Source organism: Cricetulus griseus, chromosome 5, assembly GCF_003668045.3.
Source record: "Cricetulus griseus strain 17A/GY chromosome 5, alternate assembly CriGri-PICRH-1.0, whole genome shotgun sequence".
NCBI lineage: Eukaryota > Metazoa > Chordata > Mammalia > Rodentia > Cricetidae > Cricetulus > Cricetulus griseus.
In genome coordinates, this window is record NC_048598.1 from 113,187,489 (window position 1) to 113,212,574 (window position 25,086).

General features: G+C 43.2%; 1 protein-coding gene across 2 annotated transcripts in view; it reads left to right on the forward strand.

Annotated features, from left to right (window-relative positions):
• The window catches only part of Ston2 (stonin 2), a 137,587-nt gene that overhangs the window by 51,932 nt on the left and 60,569 nt on the right, over nt 1-25,086 (forward strand). For both annotated transcript variants that reach the window (XM_027418645.2, XM_027418646.2), the window contains exon 4: nt 9,563-9,763. In XM_027418645.2, coding sequence (XP_027274446.1) covers nt 9,563-9,763 — 201 coding nt within the window. The remainder of the gene's footprint in view (nt 1-9,562; nt 9,764-25,086) is intronic.

Here is a 25,086-nt window from a genome sequence, read left to right on the forward strand (position 1 = left end):
GCAGGAGACCGATCTAGCAATAGCAACAGCCTGGAAGGGTAGCTGAGCTCTGACAGGAGCAGAATGGATGAGAGAAGAGACAGCCATGAGGCAGGGGACTCACAAAGCTTCCGGCATGTAGGTCTGTCCATGGACAGGGTGATGAGGATTTTGATTTTTTTTTAATTGATTTATTTTTTACATTCCAATCCCAGTTCCCCCTTCCTCCTTCCCTCCCACTCCTTCCACTCCCCCCTCCTCCCATCTGCTCCACAGAGAGGGTAAGGCCTCCCCTAGGAAGTCTACTAAGTCTGTCCCATCATATCATTGAGGCAGGACCAAGGCACCTCTCCACCCCCACACCCCAGTGTCTAGGCTGGGCATGGTATCTCTCCAGATAGAATGGGTGAAGATTTTGACTTTTATTATGGGTGCAATAGAAGTTATCCAAAGAGGCACAATTCCAAAAGTAGCTATTAAAATGCCGAGGCTTCAGTAGCTATGATTACCAGTATAAGATCTGTGAAACCCTGGATTCCTCAATACCCTGTTATGGAGGGAGGGGGAGATGGGGAAGGGAGAAAGCAATTTTTTTCCAGTGGTGTAGCCATTAGTAAGGTGTCCATGTTCCTGCAAACAAGCCCTCACCCACAGCTAATGAAACACATTGATCCACACACATATATATACACGGGCCGGGGAGGGTCATAAAAGCAGAACAGATGAGGGACTAGTTGAAACGAAGAGAATTAGCCTGTGTGGGAGAGGAGCAAGAGAGAGGAGGGAGGGTGAATATGATCTAAATACATTATGTATATGTTTGAAATGTTAAAATGAAACCCATTATGATGTGTAATTAATATATGCTAATGAAATCAAAGCCTCAGTGGCTTGCTGTAGTGTGGCAGTTGAAAAGGGTGTGGTTGGACATTCTAGAGAGGTCAACAAAGTGATCCCCAAATTGATCCAGACAAGAGTGTGGTGGCTGAGTCGAGGCTATTAGTGCTGGTAGCCAGGAATGACCTTTTTTTTGTTGTTGTTCTTATTTTTTTTTTTTTTTTGAGACAGGGTTTCTCTATGTAGCTTTGTAGACCAGGCTGGCCTGGAACTCACAGAGATCCACCTGCCTCTGCCCCCCCCAGTGCTGGGATTAAAGGCAAGCACCACCACCATCTGGCTGGATGATGTGAGTTTTATCCCGAGTAGCTGAAAAGATGAAGGAGTTGTTTGAAAGGGATAACAGTAATTTAGTTTAGGATACATGAAGTTAGAGAGAGAGAGCTGACGGAGATGTCAAGTTGATTGGAGCATAAGGATATAGCGTCACATAAGAATGTGACAGCTACCACTGTTTAATCTGTTTTAGGTACTTCCTTTGCACACAATGGTTTGTCATTGACCCGATACCCTAGTGAGGTATCTTTGGCTCCATTTTACAGGTGAGAAAGTGGAGTAACAGATTAATCCATTTCCCCCAGGCTGCCAGACTGGGCCAGCCTGGGAATGAAGCATCTGGATTTGCAGCCCTTGTTCTCAAACTTGGGGCAGAGCAGGGGCAGAGTTTGGTCCTTCTCTTACTTTATTCTTTGCCGGTTGGATGTGTCTGAGAAGCATCGTCATGGCAGCCCACTTCTAGCTGGCTCGGGCATCAAAGGTCTGGCCCTGGGAGAAGAGCCATCCAGCCCAGCATGGGGCCTTCTCTCATTTCAGTGAAGCCTGTGGCCTAAGGACATCCAGCCAAGCCTGTGTGAAATAGATCATCCCAGATTCTGAAGCTGGTAAATGAGCAGAGGGTATGGGGCCAAACGAGAACAGTGTGTGAGCTCCAAGGGCTAACTTAACCCCTCCCCCCCAGTCTTAATTTATCTTTCAAAGGAAATATGGGCATTTTCACTCATACAGGTAAAGATCGGTATTGAAGTCAGCATTTCTGATATGTGTGTTTAATAAGATTTATTTACAATTGAGTAAAACAAATGGCTGTTTTAAAAAACACATTAAAGTGTGGAGAACAACAATACAAGCCATCTCCCTGTTAATAAATGGAGTATTGCCATCATCCTGCAGGCCTGTTCTCTACTAATTGCAACCTCCTCTATCACAGCCCCTCAGCTGCTTCCCACCCCCTTCACCCCCCAAGCCTTGTGGTAATAATTGCATTACTTGCCTTTGTACCTTTTTTTTTTTTTTTTTGACAGCTTTACGACCTACACATTTGTCAGGAGGATGTGATTTAATTTAGTCTGGTTCTGAACTTTGCGAAAAATGGAACAATATTCTAGTTAGGATTTGGTGACTTTGACGTAGTATATGTTCTTCCCTGTAGCTTCAGTCTCTCTTGTTTCTATGCTGTGCGTTCTGTCATGATTATAGTATTATATAAGAGGTCATTTATCATGCTACTGATGGATATTTGGGTCCTCTCTACTTTGGCAGCTAACAGAGTGCTTCGGTGAACATTTTTAATTCTTTCTTTTTTTTTCTTTCTCCTGGTTTTAATCTTTTCATTGAGACATGGTCTCTTATATGTGGGCCTCAAATTCCTTATGTGACTAAGGATGTCACTGAACTTCTAAAAAATAGTATTTTTATGAATTCTTTGAGAATTTCAGGCAATGAATTGGGTCATATTCACCCTCCTTCTCCCACCCCTTCCCAGACCCACCCTTTCCACCCTTACCTCCCTACCTACCCAATTCTGAGTTTTCTCTTCCTCCTCTCTTAAGAAAACCAAACAAACAAACAAACAAACAAACCCAAAACAAAACAGTTGGGTACAATATTGGGAATGTGGTCAACCCACCAGGGTTCACACCACTAAAGAAAACTGACTGTCCTTCTCCAAGCAGCCATCAAATGACAATAGCTCCACTGCTGGTGGCGGGCTTTCGTGCCCACCTCTTCCCCTTCATGCCAGGCTTTTGCCAGTCTTGAGTTGTGCTCACTGTCTCAGTCTCTGTGAGTTCATACGTGTATCTGCCCCGTTGTGCCCAGAACACGTCTTTCTTGAAGTTATCCACCACCTCTGGCTCTTACAATCTTTCCACCCCTTCTTCCTCCAAGAGCCCTGAGTCTTAGGGATAGAGAGATATGACAGATATGTTCCATTTAGAGCTAACACTCTATAGCAGTGGTTCTCAACGTTCCTAACCCTGTGACCCTTTCAATACAGTTCCTCATGTTGCTGTAACCCCAACCATGAAATTATTTCCGTTGCTACCTCATGACTGTTACTTTGCCAGGCAGCAGGGTGTCTGAGGTGGCTGGTGACTGACTTAGAACTCCTTTTGATCTGAGTATAGGGATTACAAGTGGTGTGGACCACCACTCTAAGCTTTCTTTAGGTGGTGCTGGGGACTGACTGCAAATGCAGGCTTTGTACATGCTAGGCAAGTACTCTATCAATAGAGTTACCTCGCCTGGGTCCCCTTTATGTTTTTCTATGTGCAGGTAACCAATAGCCAGGGGGACATATGCAAGTGGGTCTCTTGTATATGAAAGTAAGAGGCATGTGGCTGCATTACTGGATGTTTTCATCTTCAGACCAATGGGATAACAAATACCAGCTGGCTGTATAGGCAAGCGCCACCAAGGATAGCCGAATCGGGGTTTCTGGTGTGGCTTAGGGTTTTATTTTTATTTTTATTTGGAGGGGAGGATTGAGACTGGGTTTCCTTATATAGCCCTGGCTGTCCTGGAATATACACGCACAGATAAATCAACTTAATCTTTAGAAAAGAGACAGAAGGGCCGGGGAGATGGCCCAGTAGTTAAGGGTGCTTAGTACTCTACCAGAGGACTGCAGTTCAGTTCACAGCACCAACATCAAGTGGTTCAAACACATCCACAACTCCAGTTCCAAGGGACCTGCCACCCTCTTCTGGCCGGTATGGAAACCTCCACACACATATGAACATACATCCACAGATAAATCAACTTAAATTGATCTTTTCTAAAATTGAGACAGAGAGAAGGGCTGGAGAGATATCTCAGTGGTTGAGAGCACTGGTTACTGTCCCTGAGGATCCAGGTTATATTCCCCATCAGTTACATCAGTTACATCAGTTCACAACTGTAACTCCAGTCGCAGGGGATCTGATGCCCTTGCTGGCCTCTGTGGGCACTAGGCACACAGGAGGTACCCAAATATACATGCAGGCAAAACAATCAAACACATAAAAGATAAATACAATTTGAGAGAGAATGGATGGGAGAAAGGAAAGGAGAGACTATAGAGGGAAAAAATGGCAAAACTTCTTAGGAAAACAACTAAAAGAGGTTGAAAAACACTATAGTCAGCCAACCTTGTATGAGAGAAGTGAGTCCAGTGTAGTAGCGATATAATGGTCCCTTCAGTAAGTCACAAGAACCTCTGAAATAAAGTTTGGGAGTCTTAAATCCATGCTCACAATTAAAATTAGCCTGTAATTCTCATCTAATCCAGTTTACATTGGATTTGGATTGTCAGGTTAATATAAGGAAATTCTAACCTCATAAAACAAGTTTGTGAGTGGACCTCTCTACTCTATGGAATAATTACTGCAAGATGGAAGTTTCTTTTTTGCCATTAAGGTTTGAGCTTCTCAGCAAATATACCTGGGCAGAAACATTGCGTATGGGAACTCTATAAGTACTGGTTCGCTTCATTTCATGTGATTAGACAAATCAAGTTTTTTGTTTCGTTTTTTATTTGATGTGCATTGGTGTGAAGATGTCAGATCCCCTGGAACTGCAGTTATAGACAGTTATGAGCTGCCAAGTGGGTGCTGGGAATTGAACCTGAGTCCTCTGGAAGAGCAGCCAGTGCTCTTAACCACTGAGTCATCTCTCCAACCCTAACAAATCAAGTTTTTAACTTTCTTCATGAATCAGGATTTAAAAACCACAAGTCCCAGGACTTCTACAATTTGATCTGTTATTAGTTATTAGATAGTTATTACACTATCATTTATTAGTGTAAGGATATTCATTATTTCCCCTTATCACCTTCTCAATATATTATTACAGTGTTTGTGCCTGACCACCATTTCTGTACCCTATGTTTTTTGTTTGTTTGTTTGATTGCTTTTTGTTTCTGTTTTTGAGACAGGGTCTTAATGTAGTGCCCCTGGCCTCAAACTTGCTTTGTAGCTAAAGATGAACTTAAACTTCTAATCATCTCACCTCTGGATACAGGTATGAGCCACCATGCTTGTTTCACATGGTGCTGGGGAGGAAACCTAGGGCTTCATGCATGCATGCTAAGCAAGAACCCTATGAACTGAGCTAATCCCTGCCACACCGCCCTGGTTTTTATTCTTAAAGTTATTATGTCTTCTTTTGTTGACAGTAATCAGGTTTTTCTCAAAGGCTGTTACTTAAATATGTTTGGTCTTTTTTGTTTGTTTTGTTTTGTTTTTTAGTTTTTCAAGACAGGGTTTCTCTTTGCAGTCATGGCTGTCCTGGAACTTTGTAGACCAGGCTGGCCTCAAACTCAGCAGAGATCCACCTGCCTCCGCCTGCTAAATGCTGCCTCGCAGAGGGTAGCTAAGCATAAACCTGAGAGTCATGCCATGGTTTCTGCTTCAAGTTCCTGCTTGAGTTCCCAACTGACTCCCTTCAATGATAGATTGGAAACTGAAATAAACCCTTTCCTCCCCTGATTGCTTTTGATTAGAGTGTTTTATCACGGCAATCGGAAGGAAAGTGGAGCACCCTGGGTAAAATCCTATCCTGATGCTTAGCCTGTATCAGCATGCTGACATGTTCATTGTCTTCTCTTCCTCTTGAGAAGGTGGTAAGTGCTTTTGAAAGTAATATGTAGTTTTTCTTTGACAGCTTTTAAGATTTTTCCCTTTGTCTTTAGTCTTATCTGATTGTGAGGTCTGCTTTTACTCTGACATTCCTGGGGATTTCTAATCTGAGAAGAAAAACCTTTCACAAATTCTGGGAAATTCTCGGCCAGCAGTTTTTCAGATATTGCCTTCTTCCCATTTTCTTACACCCTTAGGAATCCAGATATATAGATGAGAACTTCTTCCTGTCTACCACCATGGACTTTACTTCTTTTTAATATCTTTCACATGATCTCTTTGCCCCTTCTTGCAGTCCATTCAATTTTGTATTGGGGGGGGGGGGTTAGCTAATTGTTCTCTTCTTAGGGAATCCATCCAGCTGTTTCTCATCACTACATGTTCCTTTCTCATATTTCCCGCTTCTGATTTCTTTACATATATTGTACCTAGTTGCATACCCTGCTTCCTAAACCCAGTCTCAATTCTTTGCAGGGCTGCCTCTGTTTGCTCACCCTTCCAATATCTTGCTTGCTCTTATTTTCTATGCACTTTGTGGTCTGCCTGCCTGCCTGCCTGCCTGCCTGCCTGCCTGCCTGTCTGTCTGTCTGTCTGTCTGTCTGTCTGTCTGTCTATATATCTATCAATCTATTTTGGTTTTTCAAGGCAGGGTTTCCCTGTATAGTTCTGGTTCTCCTGGAACTAGCTCTGTAGACCAGGCTGGCCTCGAACTCACAGAGATCCGTCTGCCTCTGCCTCCCAAGTGCTGGGATTAAAGGCGTGCCCCACCACCACCCAGCAACTTTGTTGTTTCTTATTTTTATGTTTTTACCATCCTCTTGGGACATTCTGCCTGAAGTGGCTAGCTTGCAGGCACTTCCTTCCAGAAAGGCTTAGTATTTGCCTCTCCTGGGTATTTGAAGCTACCTGGAAGCATTTCAACTAGGCTGACGGTTTTTTAGACACATAAATCCCTATGTGGGACCTTCTATCAGGAGATTCTAATTTTTCCCTCTCCCTTGAACCCAAATCTAAGGTAGACAACAATGTCTACCTTTGTATCTCCAGCTGAAGATAAAGGTAATATACTGATATACTCCTTTTAGCCTCTGGGGAATTCTCATTGGTGCATCCGATCTTTTGTTAGTTTGTTCATCTTGGTTTAACTGAAGATCTTGGTCCATTCTCCCTTATCATCACGTAAGCCATACATACTCAGACTCAGCAGAGGACCTCTGGTTTGTCCAGCAGTCCTCAGGGTATGAAAATTAGCTAAGCTTTGCCTACATTTCTAGCTCCCAGATTTCACTTGGCCTCTGGTAATTCTTTACTTTCTTGATAGCTCTTTGTTATGTATTACATAATGTTGATATGCTTTACCTAAGAGCTGTAGTTTTCCATAGTAGTTCAAAGTACCTGATCCTAATCTAGGGAATGGCATTCCTGTAGCAAACCTTTACAAGCTCGTCTTTGCATTCTAGTTCTCTTATTTGTACGGGTGTCCCTTTGTTTTTAAACTATGTAGGGGCTTTAGCGGTGATGGTCTGGTTTTGATGGTCTATGTTTAATACAAACTGTTACAGAATGATTTGTGGTGCTGCTTCTGACATAACCAACAAGTAATGAGGGCCTGCCTTGTGGCCAGCAGCATTCTAGGATGTGAGCAAAACGGGCAAAAGTCCTTCCTCCCTGGCACTCTTGAATTCCAGTGGAAGACAGGGATGTAGCAGGCCATATAGCGATGACGCTATAAATTGAATAAGTAAGTAGAAGGGAGCCTTGCATTTGTGGAGAGACTCGCTCACAGGTGACTTGCCAAAGGATAATAGTTTGAAAGAAAAGGAGCTATGAGCACTCAGTGCAAAGATCCAGGCGTTTCATACATGCCCACGGAAATAAAGAACACAGATTCTCTTTTGTTTCCTTTTGATACTGCCACAAGCACTGGCACCTTCTATTCCTTCTGGAATTTCAACTTTCCCTTTCTGTCTCTCACTGCCACTATAGCTTCGGTGCTTCAGCTGGGATAACTGACTGTATGATCTTGCGGGTTTCTTAATCTCTGGGCTGGTTTGCCCCTGCATAAGGAACTACTACCGGCCTCCTAATATCAATGAATCAAATGCAAAAAACATTTGTAAAGGTGCCTGACCTTTGGATGGCTACTCACTAAGAGGTGTTTGCATTTGTTCCCCATTCACTCTCTAGTATCTTGATGGTCAAATTGCAATGGTACAGTGATTATGCAGCAATGTGGAGAGCACGTGTGGTGGGCAGTGAATAAATTAAGAATAAATTAAGATATCTAAGAAGTTTTAGTTAAAAAAGAAAAGGAACTCTCTCTCTCCTTCTCTCTCTCTCTCTCTCTCTCTCTCTCTCTCTCTCTCTCTCTCTCTTTCTCTCTCTGCGTTTGGAATAGCTGAGCCAAGGAGATAAAGCCGAGCCCTATGTATTTCCCTTCAGGAGATATTTTCTTTGTGTTCTGTGCAAGCCAGCAGCCCTAGTCCGTCTCCATTGTGTATGCAGCAGTGTGCAGAACTTCCAGTTATTGTCAGACTTGAGCCAAGCAGAGGCATCTTGTGTTTGTGTGTGTGTGTGTGTGTGTGTGTGTGTGTGTGTGTGTGTGTGTGTGTGTGTATGCTCGTAACCCAAAACTTGTTCTGCCTCTGGTTTTGTAATAAAAACCAGTAAGCTTTCTCAAGTTTACTGATGCTACTGAAAATGGAGGAAAGGCCTGGATCAAAATGAAACTGCAAGAATTCTGTAGTTTGACCCAAATGAAACTAAAATCTAAATTTAGAAATTATATTTTGCCCTAAAGTTATTTGTACTCCTTTAATTAGATTTTTTTTAATATGAGGGTCCTGAGACCCCAGTTTCAATCTGTTTTTGTGTATGCTCATGTGCATATGTATGCAGTATGCATACATGTGTTCATGTCATATGTATGCAGTATGTATACATGTGTATGTCTCTATGTGAGGAAGCCACAGATTAACAGAGCCACCTCTTGTTTTTGTGAAACTACAAGATCTCCCCCTGGGACCCAGCATTCTAATCAGAGTAGGCTGGCTGACTGGCAAGCCCCCGAGGTCCCCTGTCTCTGCCTCTATATGCTGGGATTACAAGCACCTGCTACCCCACCTGTTTTCTTATGTGGGTGTTTAGGATCAAACTCAGGTTCTTGTGCTTAAACAGCAAGCACTTTACTGTTGTAGTTACTGTTTTATTGCTGTGAAGAGACATCATGACAAAGGGAACTCTTATAAAAGAAAGCATTTCATTGGGGACATGCTTACAGTTTCAGAAAGTTTGTCTGTGATCACCATGGCAGAAAGGAGGCAGACATGGCACTGAAGCAGTAGATGAGACATCACATCTCATCTGCAAATAGCAGGAGAGGGGAGAGGGGATTAATTCTGGGCCTGGCCTAGTCTTTTTAAACCTCAAAGCCCACCCCCAGTGATACACCTCTTTCAACAAGGTCACACCCAGGGCCATGCCTCCCAATCCTTCCCAAACAGTTCTTTCCACTAACTCCAGACCAAGCATTCAAACATATGAACCTGTGGGGGCCACTCTCAGTCAAACCACACCAATTAATCCATCTCTCCCGCCCTTTGATATGCTTTTGATAGTGACTTCCTGTGAGACCTCGGTCAGTCCGTTTTCTCTCTACTCATTCCAAGTATTTCCTTTCCTTCTCTGACGGCTGCTGCTGCACAGGATTTGTGTGACATCAAAGTAAGGCAAGTGCAATAGACATAAGCGAATAACAGCTATTTACATCGTATCCTCTTGGATTTTCTCAGCCCTCACATTGACCATGCCTTGCTGGACATGCCCTTCCTTTGACTCCTTAAGAAGATGCCCTTTGACCTCCGAGAGCAGTTGGACCACCCACTCTGAGGACACCAGCAGTCCTAGTGTTGCTCCTTCATACACGGACCTGCAGCTCATCAACACTGAGGAGCAGGCAAGCGGCCGAGCTTCCAGGACTGACTCCACTACTGGTAAGCCAGAGTCCCATGCTAGAGGTCTCTTCGGATCACTTTTGGCATACTCTGATCCTCCTTAAGCTCCTCTTTTCCCCACAGGCAGCTGTTTGCAGAATAAAATATGCATGAGGTTGTCCAGTTCGAAAGCTAGCAGCCTCAGTGGTTTGCAATTGCATAGGGAAAATGTATAAACAGACTGGCTGGTTACTCGGCCGATGATTCTCATTGGGAAACCATTTGATGGCATATCTTAAAATGCTGCTGTCTGACAGTTTAGCACAAGTACCGTTTCCCTGTCAATGATTTCTCTCTTCCAACTGCTGCTGAGCTGTGTGTAATGTTCACCAGGCTGAATCTTTCATCACACCACCCACACATCTTGCCTCCTCAGCAAGAGGAAGGTGAATTTCAACAGGGAGAAATTACTTGTTCGGTGAAACAGAATGAGAATCTGCATTCAGCCACAGTGTCCAGACTGCTAATGATTTTGCAGCCAAATGCCCATAGCATTGTGCCTTCACTGAGCTGTGAGTAGGTCTGTAATGTCCCATGGTCAAACTTTGCAGTAGGCACAGGGTGGAAGTCCGGCCTTTGTTGCAGGTAGAAGATGGATCCGACAACAAGCATCGCATCATGGGCTCTTTGGGATGGTACTGGAAAGATGTATGTTCTTGGTATTTGTGCTATTTGGCCAAAGGATTGTTTTCCTCTGAAAGTGACAAGAATTACTGCTAGTTGCTCTATGGGTGAAACCATTCTCATAGATAACCCACGGTGTCACAGTGTTTTGTTTTCCTTCTCAAAAAATTTCATGAAGTTTGTCTGTAGGTCCTTTTTAAGGTTTAGATAACATTTTCTCTCATACAGTATGCTGGTAGATTCTACAAGCATTACGAGTGGTCCTGTATGGAAAGTCAAAGGTTCAGGCAGGATTTGTTTTGGAAACTGATAAAATTGCCCGGCAGCGTAGTTGGCTGAAGAATATGTCTTCACCAACCATTGTTCTTTATGGCATTTTGTTTTCATGAACATTCCTTCAGACTGCATTAATCTCTGTGCCCAGCAACTCCATTTCCACCGTGGGACGATCTTGTGGGTAGGGGGCACCTGCAGCAGCTGGGGCTGTTAGGGAAGGAGGCTGAGGGTCCTCTTCACTTCTCATTGCCACCCATTTCCTCCCCAAGCATTCGCATGGAGGAAGCACACACCCGTTGTACCATTTATGGATGCTCAGATTCCACAGTCATCGGTTCATATCCTGGTTCTGTCATATACCAGCCACACACCCTTCAGCAATCCTTACATTGCATACATGCATATATGCGCAAAGACATGTGTACATGAGTGTGTTCTTATTTTTCACATCATTTTGACCAAATACCTGACAAGAAACAAGTTAAGGGGGAGAAGTTTTTAGGGCTTGTGGTTTGAGAGGACACAGTCCATCCCAGTAGTCCAGGCATAGAAGCAGGCAGCTTCATGGTCTCCAGAGCATGAGGTGCGGACTCCTCACCTGCATGTCTTAGTGGAACAGGAAGCAGACAGACAGAAAGCAGGGCCTGGTAAATTTCAAGACCTGCCCCTAGTGACCTAGTTCCTCCAGCAACCATCTATAACCTCCACAAACAATACCACCTGCTGAGAACCAACCGGGTAGTTACATGGGATTATGGGGAACATTTATTCAAACTACAGTGCTGAGTGGGGGAAGGGAGAAAGAGAGAAAGTGTGTGCGTGTGTGCCTGTGTGTGTGTGTGTGTGTGTGTGTGTGTGTGTGTGTGTGTGTGTGTGACACTAAGGATCAGATAAAGGGCCACATGCATGCTAGGCAAGTGCTCTGCCCCTGAGCTACACCAGGCACCTCCTTCCCAAGACCTTTGCTATCTCTATAGCTCAATTTCATCATCTGACAAATAGAAACAATAGCAGTGTGTACCTTACCAGGTGAGACAATTTATATAGAACAACTTACATGATGCCTGACTTGGAAGAACTGATACCAGGGATAAACTTTCCCTGCCAAATAGTCTCATGGCTCTGGAGAGGTACAAATTAGGCCCTTTACTGAAGAAAATATGAAGGTCAAACTCGGGGCCTTGTACTTGCTAGGTAAATGCTCTGCCACTGAGCCACATCTGACTCCAAAGTTTACACACACACACACACACACACACACACACACACACACACACACTTTTTTTTTTTTTTTTTTTTTGAGGCAGGGTTTCTCTGTGTAGCTCTGGCTGCCCTGAACACACTCTGTAGACCAGACAGATACCTGTCTGCTTCTGCCTCCCAAGTGCTGGGATTAAAGGCATGTGCCTCCATCCTCAGCAATTGTAATTTTAACATCTTCCTTTTCTCAGTAATTGTGTTACAGTTCATCATCAAGAAGACCTCCTTCTCCCAGCCCATGGGAGGCAGAGGTAGATAGGCCAGCCTGGTCTACAAAGCAGATGCCAGGACAGCCAGGAATGTTACACAAAGAAAGCAGATAGTACACACAAGGAAAGACTTTTTAGGAGAGAATTCATCGAGGAAGCAAAAGCTGGAGTCATGGGAGAGCTCACTCGGATTCTCCCCAGCTGAGCAAGTGTGATTACAGCAGCCAGGAGGGCATTCTGTGTGTTGTCACCTTTGAGTAAAGATGGATTGTGGCACTCAGGCACAGCCAGCAGGATAGTAGGCTGCAGGGTGCTGAGTCACAGTCTCCTCCCTGTCATCTGCAGGAGTTCTGCAGGGATTTGGCAGCCTCTCAGGACAGTGTGATTTGCAGTGTAATTGTGGAGGGAAGGATTCTGTGATCAGCCTAAACTTTCTTCTCAGTTTCTCACCAAAGGGGATAATTAGAGGCGGAAAAACAAATAAATTCCCTGGAGTTGGTAGATTACAGGGATGGGTTGCTGGAGAGTAGAGGTGATTTCTCTAGAGATCCCCAGGGCAAATGACAGGAAAACTAGGAATAAGCACAGCCTCCAAAGCACCCCCCTTATCTGTCATCCCTGTCTCCCCAAGCTCTCCTTTGCCTAGACAAGAAAGGCACGCCTCTCACCTTCACCAGGCAGAGAATGCCACCAAGTTTGCACATGTTTGTAAACAGCCAGGGGATCAAGGAAATGGAAGCAAGCCTCTTTCTTTGAACTCTGTTCTGAGCAGGGAAGAAGAAACACACAATTATGTTTGTAGTAGTTACAAGCTACTTTAAGTGCTAGGCTTATGCACAGGAAGAGTGTAGATTTTAGTGGGAGATTAGAATGCACAGTTCTAGACAAACTAAGTAGTGTCGGCCTAGAATGTCTGTTAAATGGAGGCAAAAGTTATCACCATCCTAGATGCCTGTATGTCCTTCATATTTAAGAGTCCAGAATTTCTCAACTCTGTTCCAATAGGAACATAGAGCAGGATGCTGGGAGCCCTTGGGTTAGGTCATGCTGTGGTACCTCTGCTACAGATCCATGGTATGTAAAGTTCTGAAACATGTATGTAATGTGTATATATATACATACGTGAACATGTGTGTGTTTATACACAGACGTATATCCAGTTTTCCTTTGAGTTAATCCTGTTTGGTCGGATGTCAATGTATGGAAACCCAAAACACATCAGTCAGCAAGTTTTACTTGGAATTACATGTCTTCACTAACATGTTGGAAAAGAACAGAACTCGGAGACAGATAGGTGATGAACTCCCCAGATGAGTTAACTTTGTTAACTTTGTCCCATCAGCTGCTAGACCTTTTGGCCTTTTTAAGAAGGGCTGTTGTTGTTTTAATTTCTAGACCCAGTAGATGTAAAAGTGCACTTTGCTATGCCTCCTTTGTATGTAAATTATACACATCTTTGTATGTGAAGCCATGGACTTTAAAACAAAGGTAGACAGGATGATCATGGTTCATTTGCATTTTAAGTGGCTGCAGTGGAGTTCCACTAGATACTGTCCCCAGAGATGGACTCTTGTTTTTCTCTCTCTGAAACAAATGTTTATGTTAGATAAAGAGTTATAAATAGAAGTCTTTTGAAGTTTTCTGTTTATTTGCTGCATCATCCTCTTCCCCCTCTTGCAATTCTTGGCACGCGCACAGCGCATATGTGTGTTATGTATGCAGGTGGATGAGTGTGTACGCACATGCTCATACATGAAAGGCTGAGGAAGTTGATGTGGGTATCTTCCTCAGTTGATGTCTACTTTATTTATTGAGGCATAGGGTCTCTCTGGATATGGAGCTTTCGAATTCCAGCTGTTCCAGCTAAGTAAGCAGCATGCCCAGAGGATCCTCTGCTTCGCCTGGCATTACAGGCAGCCACCGCACTTGCCTGACGCTTAAATTGCTCTGGGCACCCAAACTGCTTCTAATGCTTGCCTGGCTAGTGCTTTTTCCCACTGTACCATCCCCACGCCCAGCCTGTGAAGGCCCCACATTTTGTGACAGTGTGTCAGGAAGATTCTCTTGTCCTTTGTTGAGGTGAGTGTGAGTGTCTTCCCCACCCTTAGGTGCATGTCCCTTTGCAAGGTTGAACTTGCTTCTCTGTCTGTTCCTAAAACTACTGCAGCCCGTAGGGCATTAACTAGAAACAGGACCAGAATCCCAGGTAAACAGTGATTGCCATGGGCATGATGGGCCTGCAGCAATTTTAGTTATTCCAGAGGCAGGAGTATGTATCTTCTAAATTCTTTCGTTTAATACACAATAGCATATATATTTGCATGTGAAACCACTATTGTTTTTTAAATTTCCTCTATGTATTTCAGAGATAATTTGAATTGTTAAAATATTTTAATGATATTTATTTATTTAGTGTGTGCGCACGCACACCCAGAAGGGGTTGAACTCAGGCTAACTCAGGCTGTCATGCTTGGCAGCCAGCACTTTTAGCTGCTGAGCCAGTTCTCCTATCTGATGATTAAAATCTTGTGAATGATAGTTTCCTTTCTCCAAATTCAGGAGGGGCAGAGTAGTTTTGTAAGCAAATAACATATGTTTTCTCATTCATGAAAAAACACAAATTTAACCTGACATTTGTTTCTGTCATGTTTGCTGTTCATTAGTTATGCATTTTGCGTGTGTGGGGGGGGGCAGGAGTTGTTTGTTTGGTTTGGTTTGGGTGTTTTTTGGTTTGGTTTGGTTTGGGGGTTTCAGTTTTTTGGTTTCTGAGACAGATTTTCTCTGTGTGTAGCACTGGCCAACTCGCTCTGTAGACCAGGCTGACCTTGAACTCACAGAGATCCACCTGCCTCTGTCTCCTGAGTGCTGGGTTTAAAAGCGTGCACCGCCACCACCCTGCACATTTTGTATTTTAATTTTTCGTGGGTGTTAAGAAAATACCCCTCCTTCAGTAAACACCCACCATGGCTGCTTTGTCTGAAACTCTCTCCAGGGAAGCTCAAGAGTTTGTCAGAGCACAGATACTAACAAGTTCCTTACATTTACCAGGCATGGAGAACAAAGATGTTATTTTCCCACAAAAAACTGATGGGCTGAAAACAGATTTTCTTTCTTGTTGTTAAAGAAGGTCTTACATACAACTTAAGAATATTTCTCTTTATACAACATCTGTTATGCTCCAGGCAGGAATGTGCTGCACACTTTATACACACATAACCAGCCTTCACAGTCTTAAAAGCCCATGCTACTATGCCATGTTATAAATGCAGAAATATACCTAAAGAGGTTTGGTCATAGTCCCACAGCTAAAGAGGGCAGCACTGTAATTCAACCCATCTCTTTCCAATGCTCCAGCCCTGTGCCTGGTGTGCTGTGAAAGGCCAGTGTTAGGGATACAGTGAACTGTGGGAAGGAGCAATTACAGAACCTTCCACAGGGTTGGCACTGCTTTGTGTGCATCTCCCAGGAGCCCAATGTAACCCTCTCTTATGCAGTTAATTAGGTGGAGAAGAGAGAGTTAGGAGTCCGCCACCAGAATGAGTCCATCTTGGAAGAAAGAGCTTTTTCTACTTCTCCAGCACTATGTCTGGCATGTTGACATTCCACAGCGGAGTTTTGTGGAATAAAGTAATTATTTTAATAAAGGGCTGAAAGGCCCTCATTTGCAAGCTTACTCTCCAATGAAGTGCCTTTGTTCATTGAAACAGAATTCCAGGACTAGGGAGAATTAAAAGGATGAATAGTTGGGACTAGTGTGGTAAGAAGAGTCTCTCTCCACGTTTTCAGACATTGAGCTGTTGTCTGTGTGTGATGGTGGGGTTTATGACTGCTCAGTATTGTGACTGGGACTAAAGGAGCCTGGAGACTAGCATGGACCTTGATATGTTGATAGGTGCCACAGGTATATGTTAATTGGAGACCCATGTGGCCTTTCTGCCAGAGGTAAGGGAAAAACTCCTTTGGGGAACAGTCTTCACACATTCCTGAGAAATGCTGATTTTTATCAAACCACCAGAAATCCTCCTAGAGTCCAGGTTGACCTCATTCCTGGATATTTGGACTGTCTTTTGGAGTTTGGGGTATTGGAATCTCCTTTGGACCTGATGGTTCTAGCTTGCTTTTACTATTCATTTAATCTTACCATACTCTTTTAATTAAAAAGAAAGATGAGAAGGTTCATGGGTGCAGGGACAGTGTGCCCTGACTTTGGATGTCTCCGAACCTGACTGTCCTGCCCAGTTTTTTGACCAAAGCAGCCACATTTCACCCCGCCCCCTTTATTCATCTCAGAGTGTAAAGAAGCTGAGTGGGAGAAAGCTTACTGCCATGATATTACATTTGGTTCTCGGGATTTAGGCCATCTGTCTGGGGCAAAAATCTAAGAAGAGCAAAGCTAAAATGTGGAATTTCAAATATTATCAAAATGGCATCTGGAACATCTGAATCCTTCTAAAATAGCTTAGGTGCTGATCCTGACGTGTGTGTGTGTGTGTGTGTGTGTGTGTGTGTGTGTGTGTGTGTGTGTGTGTGTGTGTGTGATACCTGCAGTGCTTTGCAGTGATTATCTTCCATGGTACTTGCTCTTAGTAATGAAGGCATTAGTGTCCACAGTCATCTGTTAGTTAAACAAAATTAAGATTGCCCTCTAGGCTTGTCAGTGGGTTTTCTCAGTCCTAAGTGTTGTGCCCAGATTTCGGAATCCCAAAAGAACCTGCCAACAAGGAGATGACTCAACGAATGCAAGGACAAAGGTTTCTTTATTTACTTGAGGATATGAGCTGCAGCAAGGACCCCATTGGTTCGGGAACAAATAGAGTACCCACTTTCGACTGAGGGGTGTTTTTATAAGGGAAAATTGTAGGGCTGGAAGCCCCAAGACTACAAAACTTCTGTGGTTACAGAGGACAGGACAAAGATTGTATGCTTCAGGCAAGGTTAAGCAGGATGCTGCAGAGTTTGTTAATTGTCTCCTGGGCTGGAGACTTCTACAATTGATAACTGATATCTGATCCTCTTTGGACCAGAGAAATGTGGACACCATTCTAGGGTGTGATATCTGGTCTAAGGGCTTGAGTCCTGTGGACCTTTGTTTAACCTTCTTTGTGGGCTTTGGAGTCTGGGTTTTAGACTTGTATTAATTGTCCCTTTTAATTGTCATTAGGTGGTCATCAGAAGTAGATACTTGGAATCACTTAGCATCCATGCAATCAATTCACTAACATGGGTGACTGTCACCCTCATTGCCCCTAATCTCTAGGGAGGTTGTGAAAGGAGCATCTTCCCTGATAATGGATGTAGTCAACAAACCCATTATTAACAGTTCATGTTACATAGCCATCTCCTATATTAGTCTTTTCTCATCACTGTGACAAAATTCCCGACAAAGGCAGCTTAGGGAAGAAAGGATTTCTTTTGACTCACAGTTGGAGGATACCGTCCATGATGGAGCAGTCAGGGGAGCAGAAGTGGGAGGCATTTGGTCACGCTGCATGTGCAACAGGACACAGAGAGAAGTGACTGCTACTTTGTGATTTGCTTTCCCCTTTGTACTCACTCTGGAGCCCTGTCTTGGTTAGGGTCTCTATTGCTGTGAAGAGATGCCATGGCCACAGTAACTCCTATAAAAGCAAACATTTAATTGAGGTGGCTCATTACAGTTTCAGAGGTTCAGTCCATTATCATCACGGCAAGGGAGCATGGTGACATGAAGGCAGACATGGTGCTGGAGCTGAGAGTCCTACATCTTGCATGCAACAGAAAATGGACTAAGACACAGGGTGGTGTCCTGAGCATAGGAAACCTCAAAGCCCGCTCCCACAGTGATACACTTCCTCCAACAAGGCCACACCCACTCCAAGAAAGCCACACCTCCTAATAGTGCACACTCTCCCTATGGAGATTACAGGGACCAATTACATTCAAATTACCACAAACCCCAATCATGGATTGGTGCTGCCTGCACTTAAGATAGGTTTTGCCCACCTCAGGAAACCTTATCTATTAACTCCCTTATAAACATGTCCAGGGGTTTGTGTCCAAGGTGACTATAGATCCTGCCAAGTTGACATTACTAAACCTCACACGAACAGAACAAGATGTTTGTTTCCATAGCACTTCTTAGTAGCAATGGGTCTCAAAATATCATGGGTCATTGATACTTGGAAATAAGGATGGTTACAGACCATATTAAGTGTTGTATTGATGGTACTATTAGCACAATATTACTGTTATATTCATGACCCATTTTCAAAAGTTTTGGGAATCTATTTTTAATGTTTAGTATTTCAATATAAATGAGTTTCTTTTTAAGTCCTACATTCTTGTTCTTAAAGTCGGCACATGGCCCTGAAAAAGAGTCAATAGGTCTTATTTGTTTATTTATTTTTAGATAGGATCTGGCTGGCCTGGAACTCACAGAAATCTGTTTGCCTCTGCCTTCAGAATACTGGGATTAACAGCATGCTCCACCCTCAGGGGGTCTTACTAGACTGACAAAGGTGTCTATGGAACAAAAAGTAATTATGAACCCTGGTTTGTTGACACCCTGATACTTGCACAATGAAGCACATATGTGATTTCACAGTAAATGATTCAGTCACCCCACAAACAGGGCTATATATGTGTGCTAGCCACTGGACCAGGATGGACTCTATAAGGATGAACAACATAAAAAATGGCTTTGGCCTCCAAACTGCTTGCAGTCTCCTGGGGGCTGTGGACATATCTGAAAGAAAATCCAAATAACTATAATGAGAGAGCTTCTTTGATAGGAAAGGTTAGGAAAATTACAAGCAAAGAGCAAAGAGGGCTGCCTCCAACACTATTGCATGGGAGGGTTCTCCAGAGAGCCATTTCAAGGCAGAGCAGCTTACTGAGCTTGAAGGAAGGCTTTAAAAATCAGAGAAAGTGAGTGAGTTCGGAGAACTCAATTCTTCTGGTTAAACAATACTGATTATTCATCCCTAGCCAGTGCTTCTGTGGGCCACGATGTCTTGTACAGTAGTAGCCTTCGGCCACATGTTGCTAATGAGCACTTAAGATGTGCGTGCCTAGGGGGAATAACTTAATCTTTCATTTTAATTAATTTAAATTTAAAGAGCTACATGTAAGTGGTGGCTATGTGACAAGCTGGATCCTAAACTCAAGGCAGGGACAGACAACATAGGACTTTGGAGACAAATTCATTTAAGGAGTTTAAAATAGCCAGGTGGTGGCACACACCTTTAATCCAGGTATTCAGAAGGCAGAGAGGCAGGCGGATCTCTGAGTCTGACACCAGCCTGGTCTACAGAGTGGGTTCCAGGATAGCCAGGGTTTCACAAAGAAACCTGACTCAGGAACAAAACAAAAAAACCCAAAAAATAAAAAAAAACAAAAAACAAAAATGTTTGAAATTATGTCTGATAGCAGCATCCATTAAAGGTTAGAAACCTGTGAATGATGTGAACAGGTTTGGAAAATACTGTGGCTGAGATAGGATTACACTAGCCACCAGGACAGAATCCAGACAAGATAAATGGTGGCCTGGACCGTGGGCTGGACAGGGTTAGAGAAAACCAGAGTCAAAAGTACTTCAAAGGGACAGGATTTCAAACAGGTTCCCCCCATTATGTTGCAGAAACGTTCATTTCTATGTGGCTGTTCTTGTTCTTAATCCTGAATGACCTTCCCTCCCCATACACATAACAAAGTCCCTCTGATTAAGATGAAATTCAAGAGATATTTCCTCCCATGAAGTTCTTTCCCTGTGAGAAGCATGGTATACAGACTGGGGTTCCTTTTATTCTTTAGTTTATTTGCATGTGTGTGATGTGAAAAGGGCATGTTTGGTACAGCACACATGTCAGAGGTCAGAGACAGCCATCTAGCTGGCCCCAGAATGGGACTCTGGTAAAACTCCCCAACCAAGTTCTGTGTGTTTTGTTCCATGTGATGAGTGCTGTACCTGTTCCTGCCTTGGGCTAAGGAGGGCTCTTTACTTGGACATCTTCTTATCATGTTCCAGGATCTAAGAAGCTCTCCCGAAGATGTTTTTGTAGAGATACCTGCTTTCTGGTCTACTGCCAGCACTATATTCCTGCCTCCAGCCTGAGAAATTAAAGGAAAGCTAACTTTAAAAGAAAGTTTTGTTTGTTTAATTTTCAAGTCAGGGTTCTCTGTTGTAGCCCTGGGTATCTTGGAGGTCACTATGTAGACCAGGATGACCTGGAACTCACAAAGATCTGCCTGCCTCTGCCGCCAGAGTGTTGGCATTAAAGACATGAGCCACTACCTACACCCCAGCAATTCTGAATTGTTTTCCTGGGAGTTTTAAATGTAGATACTTTTTGAATAAGTGACTGTATATACTTGAGAAGGATAGTGTCTAGAATATTAAGTAGTTTTCCAGATAAACAACATAACAAAATTGGTTGAAATGAAATTACAATGTGCTCACTAAAGCTCTCATACAAACCAGCCTCCAGAAAATTCAGGCATCAGAAAGAATTGCATGCTGGGCTATTTTCAGATAATAAAATGTTAAGTTTCATGAAATATCTATAGACATAACATTCTCAAGCCACTGTGGCTACTAAATAATCCTTTCTCAGATTTTTTATTATTATTTTATTTAATCAGCACCAAAACCTTTCTAAATAAATGTCTTTTTATTTGGACACATGATCATAGTGATTGGTAGTGTTTTGCTTGGTTTGGTACTAGAATTGAATCCAGGAGTTCACATATGCTAAACACATGTTGTATTACATCCCCAGCCCATTTAGTTCCTTTAAAAAAAAAAAAAAGTTATTTGAAACAGGGTCTTTCTGTATAGCCCAGGCTGATCTCAGCCTTAAGGCAGTCCTCCTAGAGGCTAGGATTATAGGTGTATGCTTTCATTCCTGGCTTCCATTTGGCCTCTTTGAGTATCACAGACCTTTAAAGTAAAAGCAGATTTACAAGTTCAGCCAGGTACAGTGATCACACCTTGACCCTCAGCATTCCAGAGGCAGAGGCAGGAGGATCACCATGAGTTAAAAGCCAGCCTGGTCTATATAGTGAGATCCAGGGCAGCCAAGAACTTAAAAGTGATTATCTAGTAGAATTTCTGCATTTCACAAATACAAATGCCAATGCCTAGGATGTCCTGAGCAGAACCCAACTTTATACCTCACCCATTTGGTGAATCATGTTACACCCTGAGAGACTGACTAGTGAGTGAGGACTGGTAGGCTGCTGTCTTAGTTAAGGATTCTATTGCTGAGAAAAGACACCATGACTATGGCAACTCTTATAAATGAAAGCATTTAATTGAGGAGGCTCAATTACAGTTTCAGAGGTTCAGTCCATTATCATCATGGCAGGAAGCATGGCAGCCTGCAGGCAGACATGGTGCTGGAGCTGAGAGTCTACATCTTGACTCAGAGGCAACAAGAAGTCAACTGACAGTCACATTGAGGAAGCTTTAGCAAAAGAGACCTCAAAGCCTGCCTGCCCCCACAATAACACACTTCCTCCAAAAAGGCCACACCTCCTAATAGTGCTACTCCCTTTGGGGGCCATTTTCTTTCAAACCACCCCAGCTGCCTTTCATTTCATTACTCTCTTAAAGTTGACCCCTAAACCTGCCTCAAAAAAAAAAAAAAAAAAGATTACATTTTATTGTTTGTTGGTTGATTTTGTTGTTGTTGTTGTTGTTTGATCGTTTTTTCGTTTTATTTGTTTGTTTTGTGAGAAAGGGTTTCTCTGTGTAACAGCCCTGGCTGTCCTGGAACTCACTTTGTAGATCAGGCTGGCCTTGAACTCACAGAGATCCACATGCCTCTGCCTTCTAAATTCGGGGATTAAAGGCATGCACCACCACCGTTCAGCTACATTTCTTAAGGTTTTAGTTCACTCATACAGAAAGTAAAAAATAGAGGACCAATGACTGTGAAAACTCTCCCAGAATACATTATTTGACATCACGAATATTTGGCCATAGAAAGTCTCTTGACTTCAAAGTTAATCTGTGTTGGATTCTTCACCATTTCTGATTCTGATGCACTACGGGGCAGGTCTGGGTCTTTCTACTGTCTCTGGGGCCTCCTGGGTAGAGATCTGGAATCCGTCTTCCCATTGGAGATGAGTTGAAACTCTACACTGGAGAATCTTTCTCAGCCTCCTGGCTTCAACTTTCAGCTCCTTCTCCCATTCTCTCTCCCTCTCAGGTTTTCAAAAGGCTCCTGTGAACACCCCCCCCCCACACACACACACATACAACCAATAAAATGACAGTTGGTTTTCATTTTCCTTCAAGGGAAAGAAAGCATGAGTTCATAACTTAACCTTGGTCAAGTGACAAACATGGCAAACAGCCCAGGAGGCAAAGCTTCCAGAAGAGAGTCAGAATTCATTGCTCTTGAGTTTAGCTGTCATGAGACTAAAGAGCAAATCGATGTCGTCGCCTTGTGGCACATCTGGAAACGCAGATAACAGTCGCAGACAGAATAGTAAATGTTAACATGTTGTCCCTGTCTGGTAGCAGCACCTAAAATGTTCATTGCTTCTCTTGTCTTTTCTGTGAAGTTGACAGTTGACTTTTCCTTAGTCGTTTATGGAGTACCAGTGTGCATTAGTTGGCCAGGGCTCCTGTAACAAAACACTACAAGCTGGGTGGCTTAAGCAACAGAAAGGTATTTTCTCACAGTTCTCCAAAATCAAGGTGTCAGTAAAGTTGATTGTTTTTTCTTTCCTAAAGGCCTGACTCCTTGGCTTGCAAGTGGCCATTCTTCTTTGTGGGTGTTCATATGGTTCTCCCTGTGTGTGTCCCTGACTGTGATGCCTTGGATGAGAAAAGTTCCCTATAGGTTTGAGTGTTTGAAAACTTGGTCCCCGAGGTGGTTTGAATAGGAACAGTACCATATTCAATAGGGCTTCTATATTTAAATGTTTTAAGGAGTAGCATTAGGAGGTATGGCTTTGTTGGAGCTTGTTCTTGGATCTGAGACTTTGTACATCACCTACTTGCCATAGTGGTAGTACGGAGAAAGAGGTGTCTAGGCCTTATAAGCCCCTCCATCAACATTCACAGCTGCTCACCTACAGGATGATTTGGTGGTTTTCTGGGAGGGGGAGTAGTTTGACCTGCTAGAGTCATTGGCTTACATGCTAATGTGAAACTAAGTTTCACAGGAGAGAATGCAAACTGATAGGAAGAAATGATTCCTCCTCTTCAAGTCAGAGGGTTAAATAATAATGTCTATTGTCTTGGTAAAGCCCAAGTGACTGAAAACATCTGGTTGTTGGGAGAGGAGAGGTGAGGATTTGTTCAGGAAGACTGTGGGAAGTCTTTTTGGAATATTCTAACAATCTATCCCAGGTTAAATGTCATGCTTTTTATTAGTTTATCCCAAAGAAATAATTATGCATGTGTCTCTGAGTGTAGAATAACACTGCTTATTTTATTTATTTAGTTAGTTAGTTAGTTAGTTTCACTATGTAACTATAGCTTTCCTGGAACTCACCCTGTAGATCAGACGGGTCTCAAACTCATAGAGATCCACCTGCCTCTGCCTCCCAAGTACTGTGATTAAGGGCGTGCACCACTATGTCTGACCAGCAGCGCTGTTTATACTAATAAAAGCAAACAATCACAGCCCAGATACCAAGTATCAAATGAAGTGTGACCAAGTGTCAAATGAAATGCTGTGTAGGTGTGACAAGTATCCCAATAACATTGTTCAGGGAAACCGAAGGCTACTATCCAGTATTGTTGAGCACTCTTGTAATTCTAGCATTGGGGTCTTTGAGGCAGGAGGTAATGAGTTTGAAGACAGCCTGACCTATACAGTAGGTTCAGGACACCCCAAGATAAACTATAAGCCCCTGTCTCAAACAAACAAAGAAGCAAACAAACAAAAATAGCAGGATACTAAATACATTGTGTCACCGTATTTGCTGTATTGATCACTACATAGTTTTAGAATATGTCTATATACATGTAGAAAATCTCTGATAGGATACAGTACACCTTCACTGAGGTGTTCTGCCGGGCTCTTAAGACTTGGTACACTTGTTTCTGTTGGAGAGATGGGTTGCTGTAGCTGCTTGGGGTTGGCCCCTTTGCTTTGAAAAAGCCAGTTCTGCAAACCTGTCATTTCTGTGCAAAAGCCATGTGATCATTCTTAACTTTTCTCTGGCATAAGGCCAGTTACTTATTCGTAGCAGGAAGCGTATATGGTGCCATCACCTGGACAATCCAGGGCTCTACACTAGCTCTGTCATTCCCTGCATATTGTTTAACCTTGTTGACTTTTAGCTACCTCACCTATAGAGTGGAGGTCATAATAGCACAAGGTTGAGCATGCAGATTTGTTCTGGGGGTGGAGACCAGGCACATAAAACTTCCAGAACACAAGGATTCGCTTCTTTGGTGACAGCAATATCACATGTTAATTTTTTTTTTATTTTATACGTACAAGTGTTCTGCCTACGTGTATTTATGTACACCACGAGTGTGCCCAGTGACTTTGGAGGCCAGAGAGGGTGTCAGATCCCCTGAAACTGGAGTTATAAATGGTTGTTAGACATCATAAGAGTACTGGGAATTGAACCTGGGTCTTCTGCAAGAACAGCCTGTGCCCCAAACCACCGAGCCATAGTTCCACCCCACATATACATACTTAAGGATTCTTTATATTCTAAAGATCATGTTCACTCCCCATTCTCATTCCCCTCCCACTCCTGTTCATTCCCTTCCTTGTCCCACCTTCTGCTTTCAGGTCATTTTTTGTTTTGGTTTGGCTTTTGGTGACCCAATGAGTTTTATAAGGGTTACTTACATGAGCAGAGTAAAGGGCTTCTTACAGGAACATGGACAGCTTACCAGGGACTACAGCACTGAAGAAAATGTCTCCCTAGCAACTCATACAGCCTCAGGGAGAGGCGGAGCCTCCGGAGCCCCTCCCTCCCCCAGGAGGGCATGCTGAAGGA